Source organism: Monodon monoceros, unplaced genomic scaffold (genome assembly GCF_005190385.1).
Source record: "Monodon monoceros isolate NGI ecotype Baffin Bay Population unplaced genomic scaffold, NGI_Narwhal_1 Super_Scaffold_3, whole genome shotgun sequence".
Lineage (NCBI taxonomy): Eukaryota > Metazoa > Chordata > Mammalia > Artiodactyla > Monodontidae > Monodon > Monodon monoceros.
The window spans coordinates 30,322,032-30,337,492 of NW_021703780.1; the positions used below are offsets into that span (position 1 = coordinate 30,322,032).

The 15,461-nt window shown below is 42.6% G+C and overlaps 1 protein-coding gene across 3 annotated transcripts in view; it reads right to left on the reverse strand.

Annotated features, from left to right (window-relative positions):
- The window catches only part of RUNX2 (RUNX family transcription factor 2), a 127,426-nt gene that overhangs the window by 52,727 nt on the left and 59,238 nt on the right, over window positions 1-15,461 (reverse strand). For 2 of the 3 annotated variants that reach the window (XM_029243529.1, XM_029243528.1), the window contains one exon: window positions 3,176-3,349. The exons of the other annotated variant lie outside the window; for it this stretch is intronic. In XM_029243529.1, the coding sequence (XP_029099362.1) occupies window positions 3,176-3,349 (174 nt within the window). The remainder of the gene's footprint in view (window positions 1-3,175; window positions 3,350-15,461) is intronic. 3 annotated transcript variants of the gene reach the window in all.

Here is a 15,461-nt window from a genome sequence, read left to right on the forward strand (position 1 = left end):
TAGAATGTGGCTGTGCACGGGCTGGGAAAGATAACTCTTCACTTAGACTTTAACTCAAGGACAGAACTTTTCTGCTCTCCCCCATGTTCCCTAAGACCCAATTCTCTACGTGTGGTTCACTGTAACTTACACTTATTAAATAAATAAGAAAATTAATCCAGGGAGAAAAAAATGATCTATTCAATTCACTTTGAAGTTGCTGCTGCTACGGATGTTTCTGGGTTGTCCTAATAATCCAGGTCATTGTAGAACTCCGCACATCCTTGGTTATGGGTAGATACTTGTATTGTCTCACTGACGACATGCGGGGGTTTAAAGAAAGGGCATGTGGCCAACAGTGGGTAGGGGCAGCATGAATGCGTGTGTAAGTCGGCAAATTTGGAAAGCTCAAGGAAGCTGTAGGGCCCAATACCTTGTGGATGCTTTAAAAAATGAGGAGATTCATCTATGAATCAGTTCTACTGATGCCACCATCCCAAAATGCAGAGCTAATGCTCTTGCACTATGATTCCAGAAAGCGATATTTTTGTTTTTAAGAAGACATCCAGTGAATATTGAAATACTGTTTTTAAATGATCATGATGGAATTGCAGCATGATATGGTATAAGACCAAACATACTGCCTTAGGAGTCAAGAGACCGAATTCTGCTCTGTCACTAACGTGCTGTAAAACTGCAGACAAGGGGTCTCCCTGGTGGCGCAGTGGTTAAGAGTCCTCCTGGGGCTTCCCTGGTGGCGCAGTGGTTGGGAGTCTGCCTGCCGATGCAGGGGGACACGGGTTCATGCCCCGGTCCGGGAAGATCACACATGACGTGGAGCGGCTGGGCCCGTGAGCCATGGCCGCTAAGCCTGCGCGTCTGGAGCCTGTGCTCCGCAACGGGAGAGGCTACAACAGTGAGAGGCCCGCGTACTGCAAAAAAAAAAACAAAACTGCAGACAAGGAGCTTAACCTCCGTGAGCCTCCTGACGGGGAGGAGGCTGATGCCTGGAGGTGAGCATGGTCGGTGGAGGTGGCCAGGCTTTTGCTGGGCTCACATGCTCATCCGGCAGCAACGTGCCCCGGGCCTCTTTGGAGCCTCCCTCTCTGCACTCATATGTGGGGTCAGGGGTGCTGCTAAAATGTAGATCCTCTTCACAACGTTTACCTAGCTTTCGGTTAATGATATCTAAGGTAGCTTTGGATTCTAAAGCGTCCTCTGGGTCCTATTTTCTGGTGTCATCTTTAGGTTTGAGGACAAAGCCTTGAGAAAAGCATCTTCTTAAATGAATCTAGCAGCACACACGTTCCGAAGGCCATTTTAAAGGCTTTAGCCATCAGCAAAATATAATTAGTAAACAGTTAAGGATTAAAATATAGAAATCACACATTTAAAGAACCCAGGGGTTGCCAAATCACAGAACATATATTTTTCATATATATATCTTATTAGCCATCATAAGACCCTTACAAATCATATATAAACACTTCTATATATGTATACACATACTTCTACACACGTACACACACACACACACACACACACACACAGAGAATCTAAGGATTACTATAAAGACAAAAGTACAGCTATTATGAACCTTAATCAATGATCTAAAATCCATCACTTTAACAAACTACTGTATATAAAATAAATAAGCCATAAGGATGTATTGTATAGCATGGTGAATACAGCCAATATTTTATAATAACTATAAACAGAGTATAATCAATAAAAATTTTGAATCACTACGTTGTACATCTGAAACTAATATACTATTGTAAAAACTATATGTCAATAAAAAAATAAAAAATAAAAAATTCAGTCCATTACTTTAAATGTAGTAGCACGCCGCATAGCGACAAGCTTCAAATTCACAAGTTGGTGTGAATTTCACCCTGGTATTTTCATCAAGGACCCATGTCTAGTGAACACACTAACCTGACTCCTACATTTCAATAACTGGAGATTTATTTAAACCTAACACATGGCTATTCTTCACAGAGTTCTATGTTTCTTCTCTCATGCAGATATCTGGTTCTCTTCAGTGTTTAGATATTTTATTTTTATAGTTCTATATTATTTTAAAAATACATACTCAGGCATATCCATATATTCAGACTAATACACATAGACCCACAGAAACCTAAGTAAATAACCAAAAAGACATATACCTAATAAGGGCAGGACAGAAGGAGAGATAGGTAATTTCGTTTATAAACAATTATGCTTATAAACCGTTAAAGACACTCAAAACCTAACGGCTACAGACAAAAACCTAACCATTAGACAAGATCCAAGTTGAGAGTTTATTGTACATTTTGAGTTATTTTCCTTCCCATCTAGTCGCTCTGCCAACAATAGTAACTAGATGACATGTTGAGTTCCTTGCTGCTCTCAGTGCTGTGATCTGCAAATGAAAGGCCTATGATGATCAGCACACTCTCTTGTCACCATGGCGTAAAAGCAAGCAGACTAGTCCTACAGGAAGATCTGCTTTCGCCCAAGTGGGGCGGGAAAAAAAAAAGGGTTGGGAGTCTTAATGCACCAAATGTGAATGATTGGTCTGTAATGCGATGCTGATATTAATTTTTAAGAAGAAAGGTAAAGCAAGAAGCACACTGGAATGCATAAAGAGAAATGTCACATGGAGAACGGGAGCTCAATGTGAATCAGAGGGGGCTTCTGTCTGCCCGATGGGCCGCTCCTTGGTCTTGCCTTATAACCAGCAATTAAGGCTACCTGTTAGCCCAGGGCAATTTTCCAGCCAACTTAATGAAACAGTTATACATGTAAGAAACATTAGCCCAGATCTGAGATGGTAATGCTAATTTTCTAATAGTGAGGGTGTGATGTTATCCCCTGCACCACCTGGACACAATATAGAAACTGACAACAAACATTCTCCCAGACAGCATGGTATTACCGTCCCACCAGTGTGCAGACTGACATCGCTACAGAGGACAGCATCAGTAGAAACTTCCCCCAAATTTTATCCCAAAGTTAGTGGATACTGGTATTTGGTTTTTATTAAAAAGAAAAAAAAAAGAAGGCCAGTGTCTTCAAGTGTTGATTTCTTTCATCATAAGCCATTTCCCAGCTCCAGAAGCTTTGAAGTGAACGCGTCTCGTCTGTCAGGCAGCCCCTCACCCCCAGCCTGCCGGAGTCTGCGAAAGTGAGACCTATGAGTCTGTCTTACCTGTAATCTGACTCTGTCCTTGTGGATTAAAAGGACTTGGTGCAGAGTTCAGGGAGGGCCGTGGGTTCTGAGGCGGGACACCTACTCTCATACTGGGATGAGGAATGCGCCCTAAATCACTGAGGCGGTCAGAGAACAAACTAGGTTTAGAGTCATCAAGCTTCTGTCTGTGCCCTGGAAACAGCAAATCATAAAATAAAAGCATATTAATTAGCTGAACAATTGACCATGCTAAATAGATACGTGAACATACATACTAGGGGTTTAAGCCAAGGAATTGTCAATACTGATCTTTATAATGATGCGTCTATATAATGCCTCCCATTTCAAAGGGCTTTGTAATAAGCATCGTCCGGTGGCAAGCATCCCTGGTTCTGTTCTAGGAATGGAGAGCGGAGGGGCCCAGAGGGTGACTCAGGGCCAAGCATCAGCGGTGAGGCCCAGACACCAGAGCCCAAGAGGGAGGCTCTGGGCACCCCCTCTGGCCTCTCGGGGAGGCTGGGAAAGGTGACTGTGTCCTGGGCTGTGTTTGCTCATTTCATGAAGGAGGAAACCTCCCCTGAAAGTTGAGAATCTGTGCATGGGACACACAGTGGGCCATACTTGGGGCAGAAACAGAGACAAACACATCTGTTAAAGGGACACTTCCATGATGACCATAAGTGACTTTTTCTTTTTTATGTTACCACTGTACCTTATGGAGACTCCTTTCTGAAAAATTAAAACTCAAACCGAGAACCCCTTTAAGAGGAAAACAGAAATACAGGCAAGGAAACTCAAATCCTCGAGAGGAATGTGGATATTTTGTGATACGCCAAAGCCTGAAAGCGCATAATAAACTATGTTAAATCAGAGAGAACGCTTTTTTTATTTTAAATCTAGCACTGTGGTTCTGTAAGAGAAACTGAAAAATACCCTTTGGGTTACCGTGTGAATGCTGAGAATCCACTATTTAAAAAAACAAAAACAAAAACCTCACTTTGTCTCTTTTCTAGTTTATTCAAGTGTAAAATCCACAGAAATTCTAGATATTAAAGAACTATGTAAGTTGAACTATAACCAAGGTACTAAGACTTTTTAAAAATCATCCACTCATTCCTAGCAAAGAGCATGGTATTGCCTTGGTGCAGGTATAACTGGAAAACACCTGAATCTTGATGCGACATTAGTTAAGTGTAAATCCGTAGAGTGGGACTATGGTGAACAAGTACAATAATGCCTACTGCCTAAACAGAAATATATTCCATATTCTGTACCAGTGAAGCGCTGGTATGTTGCCCCAACAGTTTAGTAAAATGTTAAGTAACGGAAGCTGATTCAAAGAAGAGCCATTTAAGATGATGACTAGAATAAGAATTTGCCGGAAAAATTAAGGGCATTAGGAGTAGTATCTATAACAGAAGAAAACCTTGAAGGAGGATTATTAAGAGCCTTCGAGAATGGGAAGGTAGATTCTACAAGTAGCAAGAACACCTCATCTCCCACTTAGTACAGGACAAGAGGAATATATCAGGACAGGGTTAAGCTGAACATTAGAATTTCCCAACTATAAGCTGTCTTCCTAAGACAAATTCCTTATTTTACTTGCCCCCAAATGTATTTTCCTGTCTCCTTTTTCATTGCCTACCCAGCCCAAAGAAAACAGACAGGAAGCCAAGGTTTGGTAATAGGAGTGTAGCTGTCTCCCCAGCCAAACATGTTCCAACTAAGGCCCATTAACTGAAATGCACCCACCACCCTATTTCCTGCCAGTGTAAGTCTGGGGCATGTGCTACAAATGAGGGGCTAAGATTGGGAGAAAAACGACCAGGAAAAACTAGGGAAACTCATTGCTTACTCATAGTCGTTTTCCCCACCATTTAGGGCTTTTTAATCCAGATTACACATAGATTTTAGAAATCCAAAGGATTATTCCCTAAATCTATTAGGGATTACCCAAAACAAAAACTCTAAAGGATTAATCCCTAAATCTATTAGGGATTACCCAAAACAGCTCCCAGACCCCAGGAAGTGAGATGTTCATAGATGAAGTGACCAAGGCCTGCAGAGAGAAAACAACTAGCCCATGGGTCTTAGCTACTGAATAGCTCAGTCTGGACCAGGATGCAGCCCGGGTCCTAGTGAACTCAGCCTTCCGTACATCATGTGGCACCATCCATGCTGGACCCCAGCTTCTCCCTTCCTCTCCCAGCTGCTACGAAGGACTGAAAATATTCAGATCGCCAAGGTGAGGCACCTGAGGACTAAGCCCTGGGAGGTGTCAGGCTGGTTTTCAAGGCAGGCAGAAGCAGCAGCAAGGATTCAGTTACAAAGTTAACAGCTCACCCATTACCCTAAACAAACTTCCATCACTATACCTCGCTGTGTCTTACAAGGTTCACGATTAGAGAATCGTACAGTACTTGTCACACTTAGATCCATGGATTCTGTTCCTCATACACATACCAAAAAAAATAAAGGATTGCTGTGGTGTTGATACAGCTGTAAACATTAACAAGAAAGCTTATGGAATTGTCCCTGGAAGTTATTTAATAGGCCATATTTTTGGAATGGCAGATTCCCTGAGGGCTGGGGGAGCGGGGAGGGCTACACCATCTTGCATGGTTCCTTTACATACTGAGGCTTTATGTGGGCCATGGGTCACAAGAAAATTTAATAAGCTTTGCCTCTGCTTTCTACAGCCCTTTCGTTAGGTTTTCATGGAGACCGAATGAGATGTGAACTCAGTACACAAATGCGTGAGGACACGTTTATTTTCTCTGAGTCCGGTGCTTCGGGGCAGTAATAGGAGGTCGTAGGCAAGAATAAAGAACCTGGAGGAGTACGGATGTGTGTGAGAAATTTAAGAGCAGGTGAAATTTGAAAAGCCTCAATCACCTTTTGGAAATGATCTTCGAAGGCAAGCTACCGAGTATCTACACACACCCTAGTGTAATTCGGGGAACATCTGCAGCTGCATCTATACAAAAAACATACCCATTTTTCTTCCTAGAATGTCTGCCCCTTCACAGCCACCACCACGACCACAGCAAAATTCTTGCAGGAGAATGAAGAGCAAAAGCCGATCGGGTTCTCCATCTTTCAACCATGACAAATAACTGCTACCGCTAAACCACATCAGGGTGACACAGGAATGACGGGCTGAAAGAAGACGTACTTAAATCCTCAGCACCCAAGCCGTCCCTTCGGAAACTGGGGACTCGGAAGACAAAGGGCACACCGACTTCAATCAAGGACAGGGTACTCTGCCACTGTACAGGGAGAACCAAACCTCATCCAAAGGGCCAAAGAGCGGATCTTCCAAGCAGGAGGAAGCTATAAAGAATGGAGAACTGCTGCCTCCATGTTGCACAGTCTCGGACTATGCAAAAGCTCGGTCCTGGATCTCCTTTTCTAGTTGCACTGCCTGCCTTGATCAGTGGCTCTCCCACCCAAGCTGAATAAAAATGTCCTCTACGGAGCTTTGAAAAATATAGATGTCCATCAGCTCAATTAAATCGGGAGCTCTGGAAGAGGGTCCTGGGGAAAGTTATTCTTTAAAAGCTCACGACATAGTCCAACGTGCAGCTGAGGTAGAGAGCCACAGTCCAGGACGATCCCACAACCCCACTCGCTCAAGGCCACCGACTCACGTCCTCGCCTCCCCCATCGCTAGGGTGAGTCCTGACCTCTGTGCTGGGTTCCAGGTTTGTGTGTCCCTCTGCCTACTTGACTTTGATTCTCCCCTGGGACATCTCAAAGGTATCTTAAATTCAGCATATTTAAGACACAATTCTTGCTTCTTCTCTCCAAGAAACCCCATTCCTCCCTAAGAGTCCCCCATCTCAGATAGCACCAGTCACTCAGTCCCTTAAGCCAAAAACCTTAACACTTCTCTTGATTTCCCCTTATCCCTCACTCCCCACATTCAATCCATTAACAGATTTTGTCATTTCCATCTTGAAAGTCTTTCTCGAATCTGTTCAGTTCCACCAGCACAACCCTCACCCAGGACCCCATCATGTCTCTCTGGGCCTCTGCCATTGTCTCCCTTAGTGTCCCATTCCAGGACTTTTCCATTTTCCTGAAATGCTCTCCCCGGGATTCTTTGTACAGCCCACTCCTTCTCATCCTTTAGACCTCAGGGTGAACACCACCTCCTACGAGAGGTGCCTGCCTACTAGACCCAGAATAGGTGCCCTCCCCTCGAGCACACCCTGTTTATTTCCTTGATGGCTGTAACCACAATCTGTAATTATCTCATGCATCGATTTGTCTCCCCTGCAAGACTATGAGTCCAACAAGAACGACTGCTCTGGCATGTTTACAGCTGTAATTCTCACAACCCAGTTCAGTCCCTGCCGTACAGTAGGTGCTCAATAAATGTTTATACAATAAATGAATGAATGTTCTCCTCTTTTAGATAAATATCTTGGTTAAGAGAAATTTTTCTGGCCCAGGATATCATATTATAGCACTGTCTTTCCCAGAAAAACTCTTCCCTTCTTATTTGGCAGTCTTGTGAATCCAACAGGGAAACCCCTTTTTTAGAGACCAGCCTTTATTGATGTTTCCTAAGAAATTTCCCTGAAGAACGTTCATTTAAGTGAAAGCTTTTTTGCTTGCTTTCTGAGAAAGCTGCATTTGCTCTTAGTATAATTCTTAAGCATTGCTGCAAGTCATTTAGAATCATAGAGCTGAAAAGGACAAGAGAAATCATTTTGCCTCTCAGTTTTAGAGCAGTGTACTTCTTTAACCGAGAGGACTCTGAGTCCCTGAGAGGGGAAGTGACTTGCCCAAAGTCACACAGTTAGTGGCAGGACGAGAACTCAGGTCTTCTGACTGCTGGTCTGGGACTCTTTTCCCTCCCATTTGCCAGCCAGCTTGTTTTAGATTAAAACAGCACATCATCAGTCATTCAGAAAAAATCACAGTCAAAAGTGAATTTCAAGTGGAAAAAAAAGTAGTTTTCAGAACAAATTTCATTCAAAAAGTTCAGTGTGTTTGGCTGAATATGACTTTTGTTGCAACAAATTCAGGGGCACGAGAAGAAAGTGTGATGGAAGGGTCACAGCATTCACACATCCCTAGAGCAAAGACACATGAGGAACGGTTAAGTCACCAACCAGTAGTCTAATGGTCCCATTCTTCCCCACCCAGCTCTTTCAGTCCAAGGGCAACTCACCCACGGTGAAAGTTGGTAATGTTGCCTTTAGAACTTCTGCTTAAAAAATCACGCTTCTGAAACTGGTCCGTGAAGACTCTGAAACCGTGGTATGTGAACTACAAAAACAAACGTGCCACTCTGATGTAACCCATTTCGCCCATTTTTATAAAAGTCGATTGAGCACCGCTTCACAACTCTGGAGAGGCGGGTGGGCGCCCAGCCAGAACCTCACGCTCTGTGCCCTGTATTCACAGCGTGATGCAGTACGCCAATTAGTGAGCCCTCTTGAAGGATGCCCAAGTGCACTTAACAGAAGAGTACGCCTTTCACAACAGGCAGGGCGTGGCACAGCCCCTTCGCTCTCACGTGGCACAGAAGGGTCATTTTGCTGGTCACTAGGGCATGATGTTTGACAGCTCCTCTCTTTACAGTAGTATTTTTAAATCAGTTTTAAACACTCACTTGTTTTATTAGGTATCTATCTACTTGTATCCTGGGTATCAGGAAGATACAATGTTTAAATAAAATAAAGTTAAAAGGCAGATCTGCAATAAAGCATCAATCAGGAATCAGTATGGCGTCCAAATTCAGGTCAGTTAGTCTAGCTAGTGTGTGCTGGGCATCTACCATGTGAGTCTCGCTAGGCATTTTAAGGAGGAGCGGGGAGAAAATATATAAGATAACGTCCTTGCCCTCAAGCAGTGCACAGTCTAGTAGGGGAGAAAGGCAAGTTAAGTCTAACTGCAAAGGACTGTGTGAGACAATCACTGAAATGCTACAGTTTGGGGATCAATTGAAAAAATATAAATATGGACTATTTCAAAATATTAAGGAAGAGGTGCTCTTGGTGATTATGTAAGAGTATGCCCTTAGGTTTTAGAACGGGTAACTAGAGGTTAAATGTCCTGATGTCTGGTAATAAAATATAATATTTTGCTAAAATATTTCAGCAAAATAACAAATGAAGCAAATACAGCAAAATGCTATTAATTATAAAACAAGGCGATGGGTACCTGGGGTTTTATGAAATATAATCTCTTTTAATGTATGTCTGAAATTTTTCACAATAAAAAAAAAACTTTAAAAAGTAATAAAATGCCATTGGAAGAACAGGGGAACAACTGATGCTGACTAACAGGGAAGAGGAAGCCCTCACCGATGAGATCATTATGTCCTTGAAGGTGGAGGAGGATCCTGATAAGCAGAGAAGGAAGAAGGAAAGCTAGTTGGAGGACAAATGACAGAACCATGATAACAGACGTCCTGTGAGACAAGATGGTGCTGAACATATATGAGATATTAACCTAACCAGAGGCAAACGATCTTCAAATCACTTGACACTTCTCATTTGACAACATTAATTGTTTTCAACGATGCAATATATATGGAAATCTGTCTTTTAAGACAGATCTTTTCATCCCCTGACCAATAAAACAACACTTTGGCAGCCCCTGAGACCTCCTGTGCCATGCCGTCAGGCCCACCTGGAGGAGAGGGGGGTTCTGGGAAGACATGAGCTAACTTTGCTGCCAGCAAGTCAAGTGACAGAATGAGATCTGGGCCAATACCCTAGGGCTCAAGCCACAGGGTAGAACCATCTAAGAATGTTGTGACAATGACTCAGAGAGTAAAAAGGAAAAGGGGAGAGGACTTGAACCAGAAGTACCATTTTTCAGAGTAAATTGGTTATGTGCAACAGAGATGCTATTCCACAGCAGTTCTGGGGGGACAAAAATGATGCCTTCAATTCTAATCTCTCTACCCTGAAAGTGGCACATGAAAGAGTGTTTGCAGGGAGGGGTTACGGAACAGGTTGACTACTTTTAAAGTCATAACTCAATTCCAAATGAAATGACTTGGAATTTTACCTCTGAGGATGAGCGTTACTACATTCCCGCAAAAATGGAAGATGACACAGACTCAAGTGAGTTCTTAGGGAAGCCATGCAAAGTTTGGATCCAAATACTTTATTGAGGCTCTAGGTTAAAAACCTTGATTTTCTGCATTCCTACATACATGTGAAAATGAAAATACTATTGAGAAAAGTGAAACTCTTATCTGTTTACATTCAGACGATTACATTTCACTGGTGGTTTGCAAAAGTCTAAAAATCGAAGACCTGTACCCTTGTCATGCACCCAATGTTTAGATAAGTTCTTCGCCTCTCCCTGACACACCTCCCTGTGCCACTACAAACAGTCCCAACCAGCTTCTCCTCTAATTTCCCTGTTTCCATTAATATAACTGTTTTCTAGTCTCCCAGGCTCAAAATCCAGCCTAGGTCTTTTCCACCTCCCTTTCCTAGACCCCAGCATCCGGTCAAGCCCATGCCTGTAGTTTCTGCAGGTCTAGCCCATCTACAGGGATGAGCCCCTAGTTTCCATTCCCACTAGGACCACTCCTAACCTCTCACTTGTGGTTAAGATACCAGAGCAGCAGGCTGGCATATATGAAAGGGCACCAACCAGCTAGCTGTATGACCACAGGAAGGGTTTAATGGAACTCTCTGAGACCTAGCAAAAATGAAGAGTTCGTTTCCATAATTTCTAAAGTCCTTTCAGTCCCTAAATCCTAACATTAACGTTATGTACCTGCGCAAACCCTTTCAGTCGTCTTACAGTGTCTATCAAATTAAACAGAGCCCCCTGAGCCCAGTAAACAAGAACCTGGAAAAGACGGTCTCAATGTACCTTATCACACTTTCTTCCAATGGCTCCAACCATACTGCTCCCGGCCTATGCCCCACTCACACTGGAATCCCCACAGTTCTTCAGAGTCCCCGTGCCTTTGCCCAAGCCGCCTCCTCCACTCAGAACTGCCTCTCTCCCCAGCACCTCCATTTGGCCAAATCCCTTCCCAGTCTCAACCTGGTCACCACATTTGTTCTGGTCTTTTCTGTCTCTAGGGCCTCGGTGAGCCCTCTGGTTTCTATCACAGCAAACTGAGAGCAGCTACAACTGCTTTTTGTCCACTACATGTGGTTATACTTAAGTGTAGTAGGCATTCAGTAAGCATTAACTCTCTGTGAATTGATATAAAATATTTATATAAAATTTCAAACCCTAATATCTTAGATTCTCCTGGACTTGACTGTGAACCCCCTGAGGATGGGTGTCACGTCCTACATCTAACACGTAACTTTGAGCCTAGGTACAGAGAAGGCACACAACAAATACTTGTTAAATTCGTAAATAAGAACATTGTTACATTTAGAATTATCTCTCCTTTTGTCCAGTAAAAGTCAGAGAGGAGGGGGGGAAGAAAAGGCTGGTTATTGGGCAACATTTCCCACAGTAAAATTGATGAGTCTCTAATCTTTGCTGGGAAAGGCTGCTGAGTCATCGTTTTTCCTAAGACTATGCTGTCTGGTTCAGGTCAAAAACTATTTCGGGACTAGAATAATGAAATGGACTAAGAAACTGTCTTCATGTTTAAGGAAGGCCTGGAGCCCCTCCGAGCCACTGGAAATTAGCAGCCGTGGAACATGATGTGTGCATGGGGCCCCAGAGCTCACACAGGATGGCCTGTGAGACAAGACAGCCCTAGACCACTGTTAGTGTGTGGCTTCAGACAGAGGACCACAGATCATAAACAAATCCCCTTCCAGGAGATTCTTCTCTGATGGCATTTCAAAAATGAACTAACAGATCTTCCCTCTAAGGGCCTTCTTAATATATAAACCAATTTCTAAAGGAAAAAAAAAATGGTAATCACTACCACATATCTTCAAGAGCTCTCTTTCGAGCCCTTGAACAGTCAGGCATGCAGAATTCAGAGTTTATCAGGAAAGAAGAGAAGAAGAACAATTTCACCCAAGAGAGGTCTGAAGCCTTCCAAGTCTCTTGGGTAAAAACATAATTATGGGAAGAAAAACATAATCTACTCAAGAGACATAATTACATAGTTAAGCCATAGACTCCATAGAAATATTCTAGGAACTCCAGTTCATAGAAAAAAATGTTAAAAGCTTGAATTTGCTTTCTTTTAATAATAAGAGGCGCCAGTTTAGATCAGTGAGTAAAAAGTTCACTCTTCCAAACTCGTATGGGGTCATTTTAAAAATATAATTAGATGCATGAGAGAGATCATTGAAGGACAGCCTCTTTCAAAATGTAGGCTTCTAAAGGTTAAAGAATTCAAGATCTTTCGATAAATACACAAATGAAAGAATTGTGAGATATTAATTCACAGGTATATAAATGCAAGTTACTCTATAACTTTTAGATTTTAGGCTGTGGCAGATCCCGACAATCAAAGAATAAGTATCTGGAAGAAAGGACAGTCGCTTACCAGGGAATAGCCCCTGAAAAACATATGCTTAGAGTACAATCCTTTTTCTTGAAATAATGGAGTCAAGCAACCTGAAATATCTAAAGAAAGAGAAATTCATGGGAGGTAAGGAGAAAAAAGGATTTTAAAGATGTAAAGAGGGCTTCCCTGGTGGCACAGTGTTTGAGAGTCCGCCTGCCGATGCAGGGGACACGGGTTCGTGCCCCGGTCTGGGAGGATCTCACATGCCGCGGAGTGGCTGGGCCCGTGAGCCATGGCCGCTGACCCTGCGTGTCCGTAGCCTGTGCTCCACAATGGGAGAGGCCACAACAGTGAGAGGCCCGCGTACCGCAAAAAAAAAAAAAAAAAAGGTAAAGAAAGACCAGATGAAAGCGTAATGGAAATATACAGGAGGAGGTGTAGTATTTTTGCGGGCGGTGGAAAAAGAACTAAACCGGGAACCTGGCTGACTTCAGCTCAGCCCCTCTCCTCTGTCCTAATACGTCTCTAATCTACTTTTGCTTCTTTACCTCTAAATTCTCTGGCACTTTCTTTCTAGTTCCAATCCCGCTACCCTTGACTTTGCCTGCCTGTTGTTTCCAAGGGATGCTTCTTTCTCCATCTTTACTCGCATTCAAAATAAGATTATATGAATTCGAATTTTTCAGAGCTGGAAGAGAATGTGGATTTCACCAGACCATGTTTTATTTTAGGAAAGGAATTGATGCCCAGAAAACCCCTGTGACCTGTTTGAAGTCACGGAAGTAGGCAGTGACACTGGACACTAGCCCCTGACCAGCCTCTGTCCTCTTTTTCATATGCCAGGCTGCCATACAAGGAAAGAAGGAAAAAAAGGCTAAGGAAAAGAGACCTAAAAAGAACAAAATAAGAAAAAGCCGAGAAGCTTAATTCAGAGATTTTGTTACATTATACCCGGTCTTACTGACTCCATTTTATCACAACACATCTTGTTCTACTAATTACAACCCAACATCCACAACTGTCCTGGGCCATCAGAATCCACATCTCTCCCTTCAGTTTCTGGGAAATGAACAAAAGATCTCTTTCTCTATGTCTACACTTCACTCACAAAACTTAGTAAAACTCGAGTGTGTTAGTTCTGAAAACATTTCCTTTGCCTTCTTTGACTATAATATATTCATACACACCACAGTTTTGTGTTACTGGCCTTTACAGAGACCCCACTGAGAGATGTAAAGATTTTTTTTTCTTAACGGTAACGTTTTAGGCAATGGAAATGGTAGTTTCCATAGTTGAACAAAAAGCATCACTGTTTATTTGCCAATAATCCAGCTAAACATGGATGGCATTATTCTTCAAAGAGTCTAGTGACAGCTAGCCTACAGACTGTCACGCAATTCCTGGATCCTGGCTGAGTTTCCTTAGCATGCGATCTTCTCTGTTTCTCTTTCATTATTACGGTTTGGGGCATGTGCTGTGTGACTGTGTGTGTGTTTCGAGCAAAGAAAAAAAAGCACTACATCGAAGCAATTAAAAAGTGCAAAGGGCTCCTCTCTTGACATTTGCTGCTACAGCCGAGGAACATCATTTTCAATTTTCCCCTTTCTGTAACAGGAAGAAAATGTTAAAAAGTAATAACCAAGGAAAAAGTCAGCCAGCTCCCGCAGCCTGGTCTTACTGTGCTGAATGGCAGTGAAGATCATAGAAGAAGAAAAAAGAAAAAGACAGGGGAGAAAAAAGAGGGGGAGGGGGAGAATTTCTTGCTTAAACTGGACCTAGTCCAGCTGGCAAGAAGAGGTGGTTTTCTTAACGCTTGCAAAACCTGATTACTTTTTTAAAGGAATGAAGAAGAAGGAGAGGTAAACACAGCCATTAAGACAGATTTAAGGTACTTAGTTTTAATCTGGTCTAAGGCCTCTCCAATTGTCTGCCGCTCTGCAATTCTCTGCTCGCTAGACAGGAACAGGGGGTATGTCAGTGTCTTCCGAGCGGCCAATGCTGTCAGCTGAGCTCTGTGGTTACCCTCTCAGGTCAGGCGTGGAAGGAACAGCGGCTTAAGCAATAATGGATGGATGTCTGTTATGTGCTGTGTCTGTCAGAAGTCTGTTCTACTGCATTAAAGGACTATTGTGTTTATATCTACACAACAGGTCTCAAACAGATTGTTTAAGCATGCTTAAACAGGAGATGTCTTTGAAATAACCCCCCTAATAAAAGTCAGATGGGTAAGGAACTGAAAAATGCCATCAACAACATTAAAAAAATAACAACCTCATTTCTCTCTAAACTGCAAGGGTAACATGATATAAACTCCAAAATAAAACAGTTTACAAGTTAAACTCAGAAAAATTCCCTCGTGGATCAGCAGCCTTTTCCAATGGAATAGCGCTTATCCACCCATCCATACACCCTTCCTAAACGCTGCTGCACGATGTACTACAGTCTTGATAGACAGATAATTGCTTTGTTCAGCCATGTGTAATGAAGGGAGTCTATTGTGTTAATCCCGGTACTCTTACCTTCTGCGAACTCTGAATAAAGAACTGAAAACTCTACCCTCTTCATTCCAAAACAACCAGCGTTTACTCACTTTCAGATCTGCTAAAGTGTTCTTACATTCCACTCTGTCACGAAAGGTGCCAAGTATTTTGAGTGGGATCAAGTTATTGTTATATAAAAGGGAATCTAAAGTAGTGTTAAATGGAGTTAGAAGATAGCAAGTTTTACCTTTTGTTTTTCAAGGCACAACAGACTAGAAAAGTGCATTCTTGCCAAACCCAAGGAAGTGGGTTGGTGGCCACTTTTTCAGAGCTCATCATCAGTGACCCCTCAATGAAAGAACATAGAGACACCAGCTCAATATATATATATATATATATATATATATAT